The sequence below is a fragment of the Malurus melanocephalus genome, unplaced genomic scaffold (genome assembly GCF_030028575.1).
Source record: "Malurus melanocephalus ecotype Western Australia unplaced genomic scaffold, MMel_1.1 scaffold_878, whole genome shotgun sequence".
In the NCBI taxonomy this organism is placed as follows: Eukaryota; Metazoa; Chordata; class Aves; order Passeriformes; family Maluridae; genus Malurus; species Malurus melanocephalus.
Window position 1 is genome coordinate 52,191 of NW_026624110.1, and position 19,582 is coordinate 71,772.

The 19,582-nt window shown below is 46.6% G+C and overlaps 1 protein-coding gene across 1 annotated transcript in view; it reads left to right on the forward strand.

Annotated features, from left to right (window-relative positions):
• ANTXR1 (ANTXR cell adhesion molecule 1) overlaps positions 1-19,582 on the forward strand; it is an 81,001-nt gene that overhangs the window by 31,273 nt on the left and 30,146 nt on the right. The window contains exons 11-12 of the mRNA XM_057385840.1: positions 8,230-8,299; positions 8,495-8,573. Coding sequence (XP_057241823.1) covers positions 8,230-8,299; positions 8,495-8,573 — 149 coding nt within the window. The remainder of the gene's footprint in view (positions 1-8,229; positions 8,300-8,494; positions 8,574-19,582) is intronic.

Genomic DNA, 19,582 nt, shown 5'->3' on the forward strand with positions numbered 1-19,582 from the left:
TGGGCCAGTGCAGCTCAGCTGAGCTCTGTTGTGGGAGCTGTAGGGGCTCAGGCCTTGCTGGGGAAGCTTGGGAAGATGTTCCCTGTGCAGTTCCCCCAGCAGAAGAACTGAGGAGAGTTTGGTCTCTTTGTGATGTGCATTGAGAGCTGCTGAGCTTGCAGAACTGAAGAYCCTGCTGCTCTTGTCTGGCCCCATGGGAAATCAGATAACTCACACAAACACCACCAGTGACAGTAGAATCCATCCTTCCTAACAAAGAATTCGTTCAGAAAATGCCTGTGTATTCTGGAGGTGGTCCTGACCTTCTTCAGGAAAAAACAAATTCATTAATTAGTTCTAAAAAGAGTAAATCTAATGGCTCTGTGGTTTGAGCATCTGTGTAACCTGTTCTTTGGAGCAGAGGAGGTTTGCTCAGGCTGCTTGCCCTGTGTGGGATGCCAGGAGCCCTCGGGGCAGCTGTGGGACAGTTGTGCTCTTCAAGTGACCTCCTCTAACAGGCAAGCTCTGGACTTGCCAGCTCTTGGCACYGAGCACAGTTTGCTTGGCCATGGTTCACATCTGCTTAATTCAGATGTGGTCAGTGCTGAGGATGCGAGGAGCGGGAGCTGGAGGGCTCTGGAGTGAGACATTCCTTCCTGGAAGCATCCTGAGGCTTTCACGGAGCTGGGAATGCCTGTGGGGACACAAACACAGCCAGTGCTGCCACGGGAGGAGCTGAGAGTGTCCCCAATCCCAAACACTGGGACCTGCTGGGGCAGGGAGGAGGAGGAGCAGCAGGAGGAGCAGGAGGAGGAGGAAGAGCAGGAGGAGGAGGAGGAGCAGCAGGAGGAGCAGGAGGTGTCTTTCCTCCTCTTTCCTCACTGCTTGTCAAGCCCAATCATTTTTTATGGTATCAATTCCATTGTAGCTTTCAGGAAGATCAGCTAACCTTAATACAGCCCCTRGGCTTTTTGGATGTGAAGCTGCCTTCCTGTGTCCACAAAGTGGCTGTGGAAAATGAGGATAGAGGCCAGAAATGTTTCCTGCCCTGTGCTCTGCTGCATTCGTGGTGTATTTATGCAGGGGTGAGAAGGGAGCTCACTGAGCTTGGCCCCACACCAAGASCTCTCTGTGTGCTCCTCTCAGCCCTGGCTGGTTTGAAGCTCTGAGCTCAGCCCCTCCCTGACTGAGGGACTCAGAACTTCCCAAACCAGCTCTCTCCAGGTGGGAACTGGCACAGCTCTACTGGATTCGAGTTGCTCTGTGGGAGATCCCAGAGCCTGCAGCTCCCAACTCACACAGCCAACCCAAAGAGAACTGGACCAGGATTTTATGRAAACCTCATGGAGGTTGGATATCTCAGCTGTCTTTGTTTGCTTGAAACCTCTCTGCCTCTGATTGTCTGAGGACAGGAGGTATTTTTAAAGATAACACTAAGCCAGTGGTTCCTGAAATCATAAATTATCCCAGATGAGATGTAGTGAACACAGCTAGGATGTGCTGAGGTTAAAGGCATGAGATAATGGGGTTTTATTGGGATTCTTGGCAGGGAAAAGTGGAAGGTGAAGAGAGCATCGACTCATAATGTTCCTAGTTATGGGATAAAAAAAAAAAAAAAAAAAAAAAAAAAAAAAAAAGCACATCTGTAGAAGCCATGAGGAATATTTGGCTGAGCAGAATTGCAATCAGATGCATGTTCAGCAGCAGGGTGCTCCTGCCAGCAGCAGGACCTGGGAGAATTGGGTTTAGCCTGCACAGAGTTAAAAGTAATTATCCAGTGCAGTGACTTATGGCTACTCTGTGGTGCTAAAATGTCTGTGTGTGCCCAGATTGTGCAGGAGCCAGCAAAGATAGCTCTGGGCAGAGAGGCTGAGCTCTGCCCTAAGCAATTGAAAACTGAATAGAGAGATGAAAGGCTGGTGAAGGAGCAGGCACTACAGCAGAGCTAGGGCTGGATCTGCTGCACTCAAGTGAATGCTCTGGATGCTTGGCCAAACCCCATTCTTTGCACAAACTAGCCTGARTTTTCTTTATTCAGACAAAGACACTGGGAGCAGGCCTGTGCCAGGTATCAGCAGAGCGTGAGATGGATGRGGAACTGGATTCCCAGACTGCCCAACAAATGTCTTCTAAAAATTGTCTTCTGATTTAAAGCCTAACAAATTGCTCCATTTCCCCCATCTTTCATTTCTCCTGGCAGCACAGCACTTTCCTTGTGATATCCTCTTTACTTTCTTGCAGCCTTCTCACTCCTAGCACAGGAATGTTTTGCTTTGCAGTTCCACTCTCTAATCCCTGATTTCCCTCCTTGATCATGCCACCGTAACCCTTCACTGAATCTTTTTATTTTCTAAGAGCAACTTTTCTATCTTTCCACTCCGGTAGCAGGGAATGTCCATCTCTGTACAAACTCCCTCAGGTGTTCTGGTGGGTGTGACCTTTATGAGGGGCACAATTCATCCCTCTCATCTTTCCCAGGTGAGAACTTGCACCGAGRTGAGCTTGGCTCCTGTTTGGAAGGGTGGCCCAATCCCTGCTTGTCAAAGAATATAAAAAAGGAAGAAATGTTGTGCMTCCCTCAAACGCTCCCCCAGCCTCCAACAAATTACAGCATCAGAACTTTGAACAGAGGATCCCTGTGCCTTTGCCTGCAGAAGGGTTCCTGCAGCTGCCCAGGGGAGCAGAGGGAATCAGCCCAAGGCAGTCAGGGGATTTGGGCTGAGTGAGGAGCAGACCTTCTGTGCAGAGTGGGCAGCTCTGCCAGGCTCACCCSGTGACCCTAATGCCTAAAACGCCAAAAATGGACCCCGAGTCAYGAGATCTTCCCCTTTTATAAATYCTGTCTCATGAACACATCGGGCCCCAATTCTGCAATKMCACYTTCAGGTGATGATGTCACCCACCCCAAGYTTGCTCCCCCAATTCTCTGTTRTTTCCATATTTTGGGGCTCTGAGGCAGTGAAGTGTCCTTGGATTTCAGGCTCAGAGAGGAATTGTTTTGTGTGAAGATGGGAGAACAGGAGCTTTAGTTCAGGCATCAAKGCATCAGTCCAGGTGCTGCTGGGGTGGTCTCTCCCTGTGACACCAGTGAAGGGCTGATGGTGGCAGCTCTGGAGCTGGAGCTGCTCTGTGCTGGCCCAGGGYTCCTGCTCAAGGGACCCCAGGATGGTCCTGAGCCCAAGCCAAGACTGGGGGCTCTGCCAGGCTCTGSTGTAGCCTCAAAGCTCCTTRAACAGTTGTTTGCTCAGCACAGGARCCCATCAGAACCAACCCCTGSCCTCCATCCAGAGGTTCCTGGGAWTGTGATATCACTGCTCTGTGCTTATCTGTTCCCCATCCCCTCACTCTGCTCCTCRAGGCTTTGGCACTGAGCGCTCCCCATCCCTGCACAAAGCAGAGCAATTACAGCTGATCTCAATGTGGTTTGCATTACAGCACTAACAAAACATTTCTTATTAATGGGTCTTTCTCGTAGGCAGTTGCTGTAGCTCAGAGAATGTTCCAGCATCTTCCTGCATTTCCGTCTCCCACAAAATGGGTTTGAAGAACAAACTTTGCTCACAGAGTTGTCACAAGAGTGGCAGGAGAGGAGAAGTCAGCCAGGGGGAACAGCTTTGGTAGGGAGGGCAGAGAGTTAGGGAGGTGTTTTGGCTCATCTGAGGTGACAAAGGGACGATGGAAGTGCTGAGGATGGCTCRAAGCTGCCATCTCAGGTGGGATGAGGTGCAGAGCCTCCTTGGGCTGGGCTGGATTGGAACCTCCTCTGCCMCAGGAACTGCAGACATGGGCAAAGCTTCTCTGAGGTGTGCTTTAGTTGAATGCAAATCACAAATACAGGGAGAGCAGAAGGAAGCTGWTGGTCTCTGATGTATGGGAAGTTTGGCAAAGAAGTTTTTGCAGCCTTTTCTGGACCAAAATATTGCTGATCCTGCTAGTCCAGCAATCAGCACTTGCAATAATGCAGTTTGGAAATGTTGGGTTTTCATCAACCCTCCTGTAAGGGATCCTCACAGTCAGATTTCAGTGCACCAGTGGGTTCTTGGGTAAACCATTAACCAAAAGGAAGACTGTCCATTTTGGCATGGTTACATGGCTACAAGAAAATGCTGCTGTCTCTTTAGTCACCTTCTTTGGGTTCTAGTATCTCTCTCTTTTTKAGGTCTGCTCTTTTGTGTTAAAGAATACTGCGTATATTGAAGCTGTTATTATTATAGTTGGGAAATATTCCAAGTCCTGGCTTGCATAAAGGTTACACCCTGCTAATAGCATAAGAAATTATTCACTGCTCGGAGTAATAGATTTTACAGACTACATTTAGTTGTTTAGGTGTAGGAATGCTGGGTATAGAATTGCAGAAGTCTGAGCAGTATCAAGTACCTTGTTGAAAGGGCATCYACAGAACCCAGATGTGTTTTTGTGGAGCTTTGACCCTCCTCCATTCCTGCACACTGCTCTGAATGGCTCAGGCCCCAGAACTGGCCAATTTCAGTCATCTGGGGAGATTTATACAGTGAGACCATGATTTTGTGTGCAGGAGGGATCAGAGGAGCACAGGGAGGGAGCAACTCGTGCCCATTACTGTGGGCAGCCTTTCTCAAAAGAGAGGCATTGCTTGGGGATGTCCAAGCTCTGCCCTTGTTTGGTGTCTGAGAGGTGATCAAGGCCTGGGCATCCCTTCCATGAAACTGTCAAAAGAGTGAAGTGATTCCTGCACCATTCCCCAGCCAGCCCCAACCAGGAACCAAAATTACATCCAGGGTAGCAAACACGGCAATGAGCCAAGTGCTCCGCCCTCCCTTCCCAGCCCTTCCACCAGCACTGGCAGCTGACAGCAGTCCAAACCACAAAATCCAGAGTCTGGCACGAGATCTGGAGCTTGGGAGCATTCAGCCCATCTCTTCCTGCACTGGGATGCAGCGAGTTTGTCCTGCAGCAGAGCAGGAAAGCGCCGCTCTCTCCAACACATCCCGCAGGTCCCATGCAAGAGCAGATGAAAATTGTTGYTTTGTTTGCTTTCCCTGTGTAAGTTTTCCAGGGAGGAGTCAGATGGYCAGAGTTATGCAAACCAAATGGATCTTCTTTGTTTTAGAGCAGAGGAAAATAGTCACTCATGTTTGTGGTGAAACACAAACATTCTCCAAACAAACTAATCTCTGCCTGCAGCCAGCCTGGGCAGCCACAAGCTCTCTGGGGGGACTCCAGGGCTGATAAACTTTCTAGAGAGGCATGGACTGATGGGAGTTGGGAGTGGGAAGGGAGAGAAAGAGAAACAAAAACCTAATGAGATCTAAGTAAAAGGCTTTTCAAGATGAAGCAGCTTTTGTTTTAGTGAATGCTGGCACAGAGAAGCCTTTGGCCTCGGCTGCCAGAGTTAGCAAAGGAGAAAACAAGACACTGGTCTTCATTTTCTTGGCATGTGTGTGCTGAGACAATGTCATAAATTTATGGGAATTAATGATTTCTTCATAAATCAGGGTGAGAACACCACTGTGAGACAAGATGTACCACCACTGTGGATCTGCCTTGTGCAGAGAGGGAAATGCTGGGTGGTTTGGTGACTCCAGTGCCAAACTGAGGGTCTGTGTGTGCCCACTCCCCATTAGCCCAGAGCAGGGCTGGAGGCAATGCCAATGAAGGCTGTGCATGGCATCACTTCACCTCTCAATGCTCTGCCTCCCCTCTAAGAGGTAATCAGCATCTGGAGGATGGGGCTAGCAGGGARTACCCTGTGGGAAAATCATCTGCTCCTGGTGCTTTGCTGAGCAAAAATGTCCCTGTAAGTTCTTGCACTGAGGCTGGGGGCAAACAGCACTAATGTGGCACCTGCCAGGCCAGCAGCTAGAGCAGGGATCCTGAGGGATGCCAGGAGCTCTGCACAGGTGAGCCATGGTGGAGGAGCAAAGCCAATCTATGGATACTGAAGGGCTGCCTAAAATGTTCCTTGTTCCTATGGGCTGCCTAAAATGTTCCTTGTTCAGCTGTTGGCCAGTGTCAAACAGTCCTTGAAAAAATAAATGCTGAGGATAACCCAGAAATCCAAGTGTGTGTATGTAGGCATGGGATTTGCTGGAAGCTGGAGACATAAGGAGAATGTCAGGGGAGGTTAGAACTTTTCATTACCTTTTTTCTTTTTTTCTTTTTTTTTAATGGAGTGTAAAGAATAAACAGTTCCTAACCTACCTGAGGAAATACCCTTTTGTATTGTTTCCAAAGCAAAGAAATACACCAGTATGCAAAAGGAATTCTAACGTGTGGCAGGAATTACCAGAGCAATACTACCACTTTCTGAAATTTTGTACTCATTGGAAGCCTCTTCTAGAAATGTCTGGGAAGGAATGCATGGCTTGGTGGGTCCTGCTCCTGCAGAGTGGGATAGATTCTTGCAGTCAGTACCTCTTTATGACTCCTAAGGGCAGTAAAATGTTCTGTGTGACCCTGCTTGTGAAAGCTGAGAACAGAGCAGGGGATCAGAAGTGCTGGATGGTGGTGTCCTGAGCATCATTGCCCACCATCCACGTGAGCAAGCAGCAGCCCAGGGAGGAAGGAACAAGGCTCACAGCTGATGCAGAAAATCCTTTGGAGAAGGTTGCCRTGCTCTCTTTGGCTTGTGTCTATTCATAGCTTTTCTCTTCTCCACTGGCACCTGAAATGGAATCATAACATGCACAAATTTCCTCAAAAACAAAAGACCAGACAGCCAGAACAGTTCACCTCTTCATTCCAGTGCTAAATGATTTGGTTAAACTTGTATTCTCRCTCCTTCCCATTGCTGGTGTGCCAGTGAGGCAGTGAACAGAGTGCCCCTGCTCCCCTGTGCCCAGTGTCCTGGGCACCCTGGGAACCAGTGAAGTGCATGATGAAGTTGGGTAAAGGCTTTGGAAGCTCAGAGATCCTGGATTTGCTGTGTCTGTGCCAAACAGCTCAGCAAGATGGGCATAAATTGTGCTCCTGTCCCAAAGCGGCCCCGGGGAACAAACATCTCATCCATCTCAGTGTGCAGAGAGAAGATTGAAAATGAAGTTTGAAACTTACAGTTTTGAGAGTCCACGGGGATGGAATCTGTCAGGAGTAGAGGGGGTTTCAAACAGAATGAGAAATTGAACTGGAAAATTTCAGRGTGCTGGTGAGATTTGGGAACAGCTCCTTGCAGGTCTTGAGCATCCCTGTGAAGGCCCTGGAGCTGCTTCTGGGTGCAGCTGGTGGGGAGATTTCTGATGGAGCAGAATTAACCCCTCCTGTGGGAACATTCTGCTTTCCAGCCCAAAAAACAGCCACCACACAGCCTGGCTTCCTGRTTTTCTGCCCCTCTGCCCCATCTGCAGTCAGCTGGTAAATGGGCTGGGAAGTTCCTCAGGATCCCCCACTGTCCAGCCACCAGTGGTGGTTAAAAGCTCTGACTTAAGTCTACAGAAGAGGAATATTAGTCAGTGGTCCTGTTTCCCAGGCAATTGCCTGTTGAGTTTCTCTCACTCCATTTYAAAGCCAGTGTAATTCAGGCTGGAAGGTTTAATTTAGGTTCAGATGCTTCTGCCTTTAGATTAAAAGTTTTCCATAATATACCATTTTCTTAACTTGCATATCTCCACTTCTGTGTAACCTGCTGCCAYTCCACCTGGGCTCCTGCACACAGTGGCTGTGATCCTTTACTCTGCCCTTCCAAAAGCTCCACACCTTCAGCTGTGCTTGCCTCAGACGTGGGCAGCTCTTTGTCCCCCACAGTGTTTTGTGGGGGAAAAGAGTTGTCCCACAAGCCCTGATTCTGAAACTCAGCCAATTATTGTGTATGACTGAGGCCTGGGGAAAGAAAGGGAGTGTTAACAGCCTACATGGAGGAGGAATGCCACATCCTTGAGAAAAGCATATTGGAATGTAGAATTGATAACGCAGGTGGCTGGAAATTATAAGCATTACTAATACTGTAGCTTTTACAAACTCACCAATTATGTTCTGATTACTAATTAAACAGCTGTCTCTTGACCAATGTATGTTTGACACAAATGTRTAYYCTRGTTGCTAAAGTGGATAAAAGAGGCTTGTCCCACAATAAAGTCCTTCTTTCTCTCTGTTTTTTTCACCCACTTTTTGTGTGTTTTTGTATTATTCTTTTTTGTCGCTGTTTGGCCAGCAGTGTTTGGCCAGCAGTGTTTGATCTTGTTTACGTATCAAGAGTGAGGAAAATCACTATTTAAACATGGTCTTTAATGCCTGGATTACCATCTGGCAGTAAATGCCACTATTGCTCTTTTCCAGATGAGAAGCCTTTCGTGGTGGAGGACACCTACCTGCTGTGCCCGGCRCCTGTGCTGAGAGAAGTTGGCATGTATGTGTTCCCTACTCCAACATTCCCTCTCCCTGTGTTCTGCTGCTCCCCTTTGATCCCATGCTGGCATTCTCCTGTGCCCACCACCAGTGAGAATTWTTTGTGCAAAAGGTTTTCCTGAGCAGCCCAGGGTGGTATCACRCAGAGGGCTGTGGATCAGCTGCCCTGATTTTTTTTTTTGGTTGTTCTTTTCAGGGAAGCAACTCTTCAAGTCAGTATGAACGATGGGCTGAGCTTCATCTCCAGCTCCGTCATCATCTCCAGCACGCACTGTGTAAGTTTTGATTCCTGTGCTTAAAATATTTCTGTGGGATGGTGGGATTTAACAATGGGTGTGTGTTACATCAGCAGCAGGGCTGCCAAGCTGGGTAAGCCTGATGTGAAGGACCTGTTCCCCCATTAAAGTGAGTTTGAAGGTGTGGTAATGTGACATTTTGTGTACCCTGTGTGCCAAAATGTGACAAAGCCCTTGAGTCTTGGGTAAACACTTCAGGTTTTTGTTGCAACATCTGTTGTGAGACAGGGACCAGGGCTGGACTGGCAGGGGCTGGAGGTGTCTGTGCCTGAGGGGACAATGAGCTCCWTCCTTCACTGCCTGGCTGATCCCTCTACAGCAATTGTGGCAGCTCTGYTCAGCCCCTTTGCATGGAAACCAGCATGGGGCCAAAAATGTGCTGGATCCTCCTCTGAAGGAGATGGTTTGTGGCTGCAGCCTGGCTGTCAGCAGGGAGCTGCTGCACTCAGGCTCTTCTGCAATCAGGATGATGAAATTTGTAATTCCCAGTATTGCTGAGGATGCTGCTTGTGCTGTGTTGTGGCTGCTGGGAACAGGGCATGGAATGAGTCGTGCTGAAGSGGGTAGGGAAGGAATTCACTTGGAATTCAGAGCAGTCATTCATGCTTCAGTGTATTCAGCTTTATTCCTCTGTGAGCAGATCTGTCATTGTACAGGCCATGGGTGAGGCACTGCTTTAATTTCCCTGTGAACTGGCTTGAAGTAATTTTTGGGAAGCCAGAGTAGTGTTGCCAGAGAGACTTAAAAATCTGCCCCCAGCCTGATTTTATCCCTGTGCAGCAAAGGCCACTGGTTTTCTGTGCAGAACAAGGGAAAGGCCAAACTGTACAACTTGGAGTTACCAGAAGTGTTCTGTGGCCCACAAAGGCTGAGAAAAGGCTTTTGTGTCACTTGAACTTGATCCTTGTTCAATAAAGACAAGTCTGTATGGAGAGAGTTTCCAGAGTTTACATGAGTGGTTATATTCCAAAACTGACAAAGATTTCCTTATGCCTTAAAAGAAGGGATTTTACTTTATKAGTCAAGTTTTAGCTCTAGTTCATTGATCAATACAAAAATGTATTTGCCTGTTGTCAGCATGTAGGGCTTTGCTGTGTTTTACTCAAATGAGGCAAGACCTGGGAAACAATTCTTAGAGAAAAAATTATTCCTTCCTCAAATGCTTTCTTCTGGGGATATAATTATTGTTTGTAGGTGGTAGGAGATGAAATCCCTGTTTCTCTTCTATTGTTTAGTGGCTTCGTGGCACTACCTGGTGCCTCCAGAATGGGAACCTGGATTGCAGCTGAGCAGCCAGAACTCAAACCCAGTTTCTGCATCTAAAGCTGGATGCAGAGAYATTCAGTGGCTGCTCTGAAAATCAAATCTCAGGCTTCACTAATCAAGAACATTTCTCCTGGGCAAACACACATTTTGTATGTAGTGGTAGTGTCTTTGTAGTAGTGTTTTATGTTTTCAAGTTCTTTTTAAAGATGAAACTGTTTACKGAGACCGCAACGCTCTCTTTAGTTAAGGTTACAAAGGCTCCACTCCTGGAATATATCCTCCACATATACAAAATGTGCACCAAATTGTTTCATTGACTGCAGGCCTGGAGTCTGGGTCTGTTGGACCATCTGCATCTGAAGTGGGAGAGTGAGAGCTGGGAAATGAACTGATGGTAACACACAGGGAAAAAACAAAGATTTTCTTCCCTGTGTGCAAACCAGCAGTCAGTGCCTTGGGTTCTCCTCTGTTCTGGGTTTTTGAAATGGTCAGGTTGGATCTGGAGGAAAAAACAAAGATTTTCTTCCCTGTGTGCAAACCAACAGTCAGTGCCTTGGGTTCCCCTCTGTTCTGGGGTTCTGAAATGGTCAGGTTGGATCTGGAATGCCCTCTCCAAAAGCAGGGGCACGCTCACCTTGGTGCCAATGCCTTGAACCCCAATCCCATTTGCTCCCCAGGAATGGATGTTTAGTGGGAGAAGGAACAAAGCAAGTGTCTCGATGGCCTGAAAAGCTTTGCCATTTATATTCCAAGACAGCTCCACAATAAAACCTTCCTATGCAACATGTAAGTGATCTGCACAAATCCCATTTTCCCTGTAAGCAAGAGCTGTCATTTTCTACCAACTATCCATTTYCAAGGACTCTCTGGAGATAATCCAGGAAAGCAAAAATTCAATTAAGAGAATAGCTGAAGCAAACATCTGCTTTCCTGGCAAGCAAAGACCAAAAATGAATAGTCAGGAAGGTCAGCTGGACTTTGACTCCWAAGTTGTGAATGTAGATAATTGATGATCAGGACAGAGATAGCCAAGACATATAAACATTTTCATCACCCCAGCTGACAAAAAATTTAGTGTAGATTTTCATGATAGGGAGATTTGAAAAGTTTCTAACAGGTTGGTAAGGCAAAGCTACATTATACCAGCATAGCTCCTGACCTTCTGCTGATATCCAAAAATKCCTCGGAATGAGGCAGCAAAATAAACATCAGTTTACTGAGCAGTGAAAACTCTAGAAGAAAAACACTTTTCATCCTTGGCAATGGGTTACTTTTTGGAAAGAAGCAAGGGCTCAGGGCCTTGGCCTTTGCTAGCAGCTCATGCCAGTGTCACCAGGGCAGCTCAGCACGGGGACAGCACGGAGGGAGAGCAGCAAATCCTCCTGTGCTCACGTTGTGCTTYCCAACACCAAGTGCCAGCTGCAGAAAATGGGATTCTGGGGCTTTTTGCCTTGCACAGTGCTGTCATTTTTGTGAGGCTGCCAGCTCCAAGTGCTTTTTGCAGACTGTGCTGCCTCCAGCACGGAGTGTTCAGTGCKCTGGGGAACTGTCACGGTGTCAGTGCAGGATGCACCGAGCCCTGCAGGGTGAACTTGCTCCCACGGGGCCAAATTGAAGGGATTCAGAGCAATTTTCCCCCTTGAGGTGTAAAATCTGTTACAGCATTTCAGTGTGGGAAGGCCAGGAATGAAGGCACATGGAATAACTGWTTAAACCTCATTCTTAATCCAAGGGATGCACAAACACCTCTCACTTTCCAGCATTGACTGACCCTTGTCACATCTGCCAGCATCAAATCAGAGCTCTCCAAACACTGGCTGGGGTTTGGGTGATTCTGTTTTGGTTGAAGGAGCTGAGGATTCTGGTGAATCAGCCTCATCTGTGCTCCTGGTGTGGGCACTGCCTGGGTGTCTGTGTGCTCTGAGCAGCTCCTCCCTCACTCTCCATCCTCACAAATGCTGAGCTCTGAGYTTTGSAGCCCAGAGGAAGTGYCAGAAGCTCTACTTCAAKGGTCCTGTTGGATTCTGCCTTTTYCCTCCCTGCTGTTGCTCTCCAGTRTCAGAGTTTGGGTGCCCATGTGTGTTTTTGCACCTCCTTCTCAAKGGATTTGAGGATCTGCTGATTTAGATGCCCGATGTCAAACTAGCAGACATGCTTCAATTTCAGTTTTTAAAATGAGTCTCCAGCCGTTTCTGGTACTGCACTGCACTGAAAAGTAATTATTGAAAAGTAATTGATTTTTCATTTAGCAAAAGAAAACAAAAGGTGTGAAGGAGACTTGTAAGGATGCTTTTGTTGCAAAGGATCTCTCAGCATTTTCATTTTAAAGTACATTCTGGGAGGATTTGCAGTCACATCAAAATGGTCTCAGCTGGCTCACGTGGAGCACAAACTCATTCAAAAAAAAAAGGAATGAAAATTCTTCTTAGTTGGCTCAGTTCTTTTCAAGCCTGAGGGATGAAACAGTTCATAGGAGACCTTGGGATTTTTATTTTGTTTTTCTTCCTCAGGATTTTCAATATGAGTTTTTAGAGGCAAGAGTTGATTACACATGGGAGGCCCTTCTAAATCCCTGGTGATGAGTGTCAGGCTGGAATTTTCCTGGCCAGGGACTGAAACTCCAAATACAGGGTCTGTCTGTGCTCTGAGCTTGTGCAGGGGTGGCCTTCAGTCAAAGGTGGAGCTGTCAACTCTGGAGATGGCAAAAGGCATCRTCTGGGGTTGCATGGGACTGCTCAGTCTGCAGAGTGCAGTCACAGAAGAGAGAAAGAGAGAAAAAGATAGAACCAGATTAGTGGAGAACTTTTGTTCTGGTGAATGAGACTCCCCCATGTCACTCYCATGTGAGTTCCTCAGGAACAGAGCTTTGGTGTGTGCTTTGCACCAGTTTGGCTCTGCTGCTGGCTGTGGGGGCTCTGAAACCTGGCTGGGCAATGCCAGATGCCCTCAGGCTGGTGGAGAACCCGAGGATGTGTCTGTGTGCTGGGAGAAGAAAACAGAGACCAGGGATCGAACAAACCCATTCTAGTTCGTCACAGCCCCACGGGGTTTGGGGGCTGCAGCCCCTCACAGATCCCCAAGGGCTGCAGGCAACAACAGGAATGGCTTTGGGAGGAAAAACAAGGGGCTATGTCCTGCTGACCACCCCCGCCCCCACCACCACTGTATCTGCTGATCCCCAGGGTGCTGTCCAGGGTGCAGGTTTCATTCTCCTACTGACATCTTTGATAGCTGAAGGCACCAAGATCTATAGTTTTCTGTCTGYTAAACATCTTTTAACACCAACAGTAGAAGGTCAAGGGATCCAAATGCAATAAGAGCTGAGCATCCTCAGCTTCCACCAATTTTAAAACTAAATAAATAAATAAATTACTCCTCTCTCCTCAGCCATTAATCTCAGCACACCACTAATTTCAGAAGTGAAGTTTCCCCAAGCTGGCTTTGGTGGTGTGAAAAGTACTCCCACCTGTAGCCAGGGCAGTGTGTGCTGTGGGGGTTTTTGCCCCTGCTTGTTAGGAAAATTAATCCACAAGCACCAGAGGTTTATGTCCAAAAAGGAGACAGAGGAGTCCCGCAACTTTATTCATGAATAAAGGGAGAGGTTGTGGGCATTTCCCATGGGGTCTCTCAAATTCATGGAGGACGCAGCCTCTTTTTATCCCAATTTCCCAGCCACAGTTCCCTCTCTCTTTCCCCATTGGCTGAGGTACTTGAGAGGTTCAGGCTCCCCGAAACGCCTGATGAAACCCCCTTCTATCATACATTGCTCCCTTTCAATATCCATCTCTGTGTCTCTGCTCAGGTAGTCTATTAACATAGTCTGGGATAAGTTAATCAAAGTAATTCCTATGGAAATCCTTCCTATTGTTTCCTTCTATCTCCCAGTATCAGCCTTATCTCACCCCAGAGTCAGAGTCTGTTTGTAAAGACACTCCCTTCTCATTCCTTTCATGCTGGAACAATTAGCAAGGGATGGCTGGTGGAGCTGGGGAGCTCTTAGAAAGGGATTTACYCCTGTTGTCACATTAGGAGTCTGAAGAACTGGAAAAGAGGGARAGTATAAAATGCTGTGTTAGGAACGTGCAGGTGTGCCCAGGCGTTGCAGTGTCAGAAAGGGGAATGTACCAGAGAGGAAATCATTGCCAAGGCYGTGCTGGGGGCAGGAAACCAGGGCWGAGTTCTGCAGTGCAGAAGGAGTATCTCGGAGAGAAGCCAGGATGAGAATTGAAATAAGTCTTTGTTCATTTTCTAAATGCTCCCAGAAGAGGAAAAAACACTTGACCTCTTGCACTGGTAGCTCTCAGAGTCAAAACTGGAAGGGAGATGAAAACTGCAGGGACATGGAAAGCCAGCTCTTCCTGAGCAGCCCATGGCTGGGAGAGCAGGGAATGTCACCAGGTCAATAAATGGCTTGGGATGTTGGCTGAGGTGTCAGGTGGAGGGCAAGTCCACTATTTTGGATAGAAACAGCCCCTCTGCTCTGATTGTTCCAACTGAAAGGGTGGAGGAGCCATGAGAATCAGGTGAAACATTGGTGTTTTAACCTGGAGAGGTTTTGCAGTTGACAAAAGGAGGTGGGGATTGGCACAGCCTCACTGCAGCCGGGTAACCCGATTTTCTTCCTGTGACATTTGAAAGACTGAAGGAATCTGCACCTTTGAGTTAAACAATAGAGCATGGATTTAACCTTTAAATATGGGGAAAGACAGAAAATCAACAAAGAACTGCAGTCTTGTTTTACAGAAGGTTTGGTTCTGTTGGGTTTGTTGTTTTTAATTCAAAGGAAATGTAATTCAGTATTAATCTAATGTAATTCAGAGTGGATTTTTTTCAATTGTGACTTTGTTCTGGGCTGCCTAATTAGGGCTCTGCCSGTGATCAGTGCCCCTGAGTCTGCAGGCAGCTAAAGGCACTCCCTGGGGTGTCAATAGAAGCTTTATGAAGCTGCAGAGTCCATTTAATAAGACCTTGGGCCCTTTGAGGCATTGCTCAGTGGGAGCTCCAGGGTATGAGAYTTCAGGTTTATTTCTACAAGAAATTGCTCTTAAGTAAGTGTAGTAAACACGTATAATAGGCAGGAATGTTTTTGCTCCCACAGGTCACCCAAAGAGTTAAATATGCAGAGATTATTTTGCTCTAATATTGCTACATGGGCTGGTTTAKAACATCCTGAAGTGTGGTTGGCACATTGCAAAACCCATGTTCCTATGGCCTGGAAAACAGGGAGTCACAGGACAGACAGTGAGCTGGAGGATGGAAGTTTAATTAAAAGCTTTAATTTGAAAATATCAGGAGCCTGTGCTCCTGTGACAGTGCTGGGGTCAAAAGAAAATGCAATCCAGATCTCTGTGCACCTSTAAGTGAAACCCCACTTAAAGTGAGGTTGAAACAGTGCTCTGAAACAAAATGTTTCATTTTATTGAAATGTTTTTCTGTTGAAAATGTGATTTCAATTTAAACTGAATTTCAGAAGGAAACATGCCCCAGGTGTTGCAAGTGTCAACGCTGGCAGGCTCTGACCCCATCAGTTGYGGGGAGCTGTCCCTAAGCAGCCTCTCCTGCTCAGCTCAGGGGGCACAGAGCATCATCAGCTCAAGACAGATGCTCCTGACATTATTGCTTTTAAAAAGCATTCCTTAAATGCTRTCATAGCTATGCACAAGGCAGGACATTGCAGAGCTGCTCCTCCTTCCCAGCAGATGTTTCCCTGCTCTGTGTGAAGTGTGAGCTCCTCAGGACAAAAGTTCTCTCTTACTCTGGCTTTGTTCAGCCCAGGCTGCAGRGAGGCAGTTCTAAAGCAAATGACAGGATGCTGGAAAAGTGCAGCTCTCATCTCTTTTCAGCTCTTCAAGGAGAGGARGGAAACATATCATTGCTAGAGGGGATTCATGTCACAGCCTGTCCAAGAGGAGCTGAGATCACCTTTGCTGRGTGACCTCAAACAGGTGCTTTGTGCTTCTATCCCCTGCTGAGCTTGGCTCCTGCTCAAGCAGCTCCACAGACACACAGACCAGAGGCTGACCCTGCAGAGCAGGGAGTTTTCATTTCCTTTTAGAAATTAGGCCACATTGTTTCTGTTATATTAAAAAAAAATCCTGTATGTGATAAAATAAATGGCAGACAGTGCTTTCTGTTGCTGTGGTGGGAGATCCCCAAGAGAGTCTGACACAAGGAGATACTTCACAAGAAAAGCTGTCTGGGTCTCTCTGGTGTAGAGGGACAGGGTCAGCCTTTCCCCCGCTCTATTGACTAAAGGACATTAAAATTGTTCCTCCTTTCTCTCCAGGAAAAAATACCCTGTCTGATTTTGGATGCTCACTCAAAACTCTACTCAAGATTTTCAAAAATCTTCTCCAAAGGGCTCCAYCCTTTTCCTACTGACACCTCTGAGAGCTTTCAGCAAGGTGTTGCTCTTGCTGCTTGGAAGATGTAAATCAGGGCTAGGATACAGGAGTCATTTGCATCTCCCCTGTCTCTGGAGGGACATTAAAGGACATTAAAGGACATTAAAGGACATTGGCCATGCTTCTGCTCTGTAGAGCACCCGAGGTCCTGAGCTCAGTGTGGTTTAAGCTGTTGATGCTGCAGAGTCTCTGCAGTGCTCTGGGCCGTTCTAACACTGAATGCCCCATCCCTGGAGCAGTGCAGGTATTCTGTATTCACCTGGATGGCYCCAGGCTGCCCTGGAGGAGAATGCTGGGGCTGGGGGAGAGCCTGAGCTCCTGTGCTGCTGTTCAAGGAGCTGGAGAAGTTCCCCCAGGCTCTCTGCCCAGCACAGGGCAGGAATGGGCTGCCTGACAGGACCTTCCGTGTCCTTCACTGGAGCAGGGGTTGCAGAGCCCCACCAAACGGGCTGCTGGGGTTTCTTGCCTCCCAGGGAAGTCCTTGGGACTCCTTATCCCAATCCTCAGGGGTTGGATTTCACAGCAGTCATCCCATTGAAACCCACCCTAAAGCTGAACCCARCTGCTGCTGAGGTGAGGAGCAGGCRCAGTGCCCTCCTCTCTCTTCCTGCAGATCTCCAGGGCATTCACTTGGCAGCCAGGACATTCATTAGGTGACCCCAGTGCTTCATCCATCAATCCTGATCATGAGTCAAGCTCTGGAGGCTCCCTGCACTTTGGGGTTTACTCTAAATTTTCCCCCGTGAACAGCCAGAGTGTGCTGCACAGACCAGTGCAGTAAAATGAGAAAATGAGGGAAAATGAGGAAATCAAATTGTAAACAAAAATAAGATTACAAGAAACAAAACAAACCCAAACACGACAAAACAYGCTTCTCTGGTATGTAGCAGCATTTTTTTGAAAACCCTCAGGAGTAAGCCATAATTCCATTGAAATTCCAGTGAACTGATTTATAGTTTTTTTTATGACAGATTTATTTTTGTTTCTGTGTCAGAAGCATCGAGAATGTCTAAGATTAAATAAGACCTTAATACCACAAATTCTGCCTTAGCTTTGTCTTGCCTCATGATTGTGTCATGCTACCTGGGGCRAAATTTTGAGAGCTTGGTGTTGGGCAGCAATCTCAGCAGGCAGCAGCCAAGGAATGCTGGAGAATGAATCATTTCCTGTGTGGCACAACCAGGCTGGAGTGGCCACCCCTCTCCCCTGACTATCAGAGGAATATGCACCTGGTTCATCCCAAGGTTTGGGGTTGGATCTTCCCAGGGATCAGTGTGTGCCTCAAGGACACATCCCAGGGTTTGTGGGTGGAATTCAGGAAATCCACGGCACTTTCTGGCTCAGACTTTGCCATCCCTTCCCTCCTTTCTCAAGGAGAACCTTCAGTCCAAAAGGTGGCCAGGCTGGCCAAAGAATCCCCCAGTCCAGCCTGGCTTCTCACATCCCTGACAGTCCCACAGTGAAGTTGGAAGGGGCTTGGAGCTTCTGCTCTGGGGGAGGTGTCCCTGTCTGTGGCAGGGGGTACCATGAGATGAGCTCTGTGATCCCTCCCAACCCAAAGTGCTCTGTGGCTGTGGGATTATTTATATTTATATTTATATATTTATATATTTATATATTTATATATTTATATATTTATATATTTATATATTTATATATTTATTCATAATTATATTTATATTTATTTTTATATTTATATTTATTTTTATATTTATTTTTATTTTTATATCTATATCTATATTTATATCTATATCTATATTTATCTATATTTATATATTTATAGATATTTATATATGAATATATATTTTATATATGTATTTATATTTATATCTATATTTATAATTTATATTTTTATATGTATGTACACCCCCCTGGACATGAGGGAAATGCCTCTAACATGTCCTGCTCCAGATTTCTCACTGTCTCTCTATTTTACAGTATCTTCCAGAGGGTCTTTTCCATTGTTCTTCCACTGCCAGCAATGCTTGCAGCATTTTCTTGTCATTGCTGGGATCTGCCAGGGCAAAGGGGTCTTCAAGGCACAGGTGCCTCTCTTTCTGCACAGCTTTTTTGTTTCAGAGTTCACATGGCAGAGTTTTAACACCTCAGACTGGAGATTTTGAAAGGCCATGGAAAGACCCCACTCTGTTTTGTATTGCTGTTTCTTGGTAGAATAACAAGGTGTTTCAAAAAAAAACAATTCCAGGCATTGTCTAGGTCTTCAACAGCTCTCAGCAAGCAAAGTGCCAAAGTTTTACAGTAATTTGGCCCAAGCTCTGGGACTACTTTTGTATTCTGGCATTTGACAGCTGTTCAGGTGTCATGGAGCTTTTGGCTGCTGATCTCACTGTGGGTACCAACCCCACATTTCTCTGTGTAAGAAGCCAATGTGAACCCTTGTGCCAGTAGGACCCATCACAGATAACGGTGTGTATTTAGGGGCTAGTCAGACTTTTCTCCATTGACCCATTTTTATGGAAAAAGTYCTAGTTTACTGTTAAAAATTCCCTTTTTTAAAATGAAAGTTGTTTTTCTGGTCTGAATTGCCAGCCTGTATTCAATAAGTATTAAACACACTCATTGCATTATTCCRTTGTTCAGTGTTTCCATGAGCATTTGCATTGTTCTTCCAAATTTTGATTAATAAAAAAAATAGAATGAAAACAGACATTTGAAATGCTTCAACCCTTTTTCACCAGCTATTTAAGATTGGGAGAAAGATTTCAAAATGCCAGTGGAACTWCTGCAAACTCTCTGAGCAGGCAGATTTTTGTTCCTGTTTATCATTCAACTTGTCCAAGTGGCAGCTTCTGTCTCAGCACAGTTSTGGCTGTATAAAACCATAGACATTGCACAGAGGGGTAGATAAATTCCAGCAGGAACTGACAAAATAAAGATAAACCAAAAGCAGTTTTATAAACCACTCTGGATTATGACAGCAGGGTTTAGGGTGTGCACAGGCTTTGTCCTGGAGTGGCTCCTGGGGTTCCCTGACTGAGCACTTGGTGCCTGTGTCACTTCGATGCTTTTCAGCTCTGGCTAAACCCAGAAAATTCAGTTCAGATCTGTCTGGAACATTCTGATATTTGTTCAAATACAAGAAAAGGAATTAATCCAAACAGAAGGGGGTTGGGGAGAGAGCGTTTTAGCTGTCATTGCTGGTGAGAGATTGTTCCTGCAGCACTGCCAGGCAACACTGGCCTTGGGGAGAGGCATTACCTGAGTGAGACAGGGAAGATGTGGCAACTCCAACTCTGCTGTGATACACAAAACCCCAGCTGGCCAGGCCAGCTGCATTGCAGAGAAACAGATGTGTTG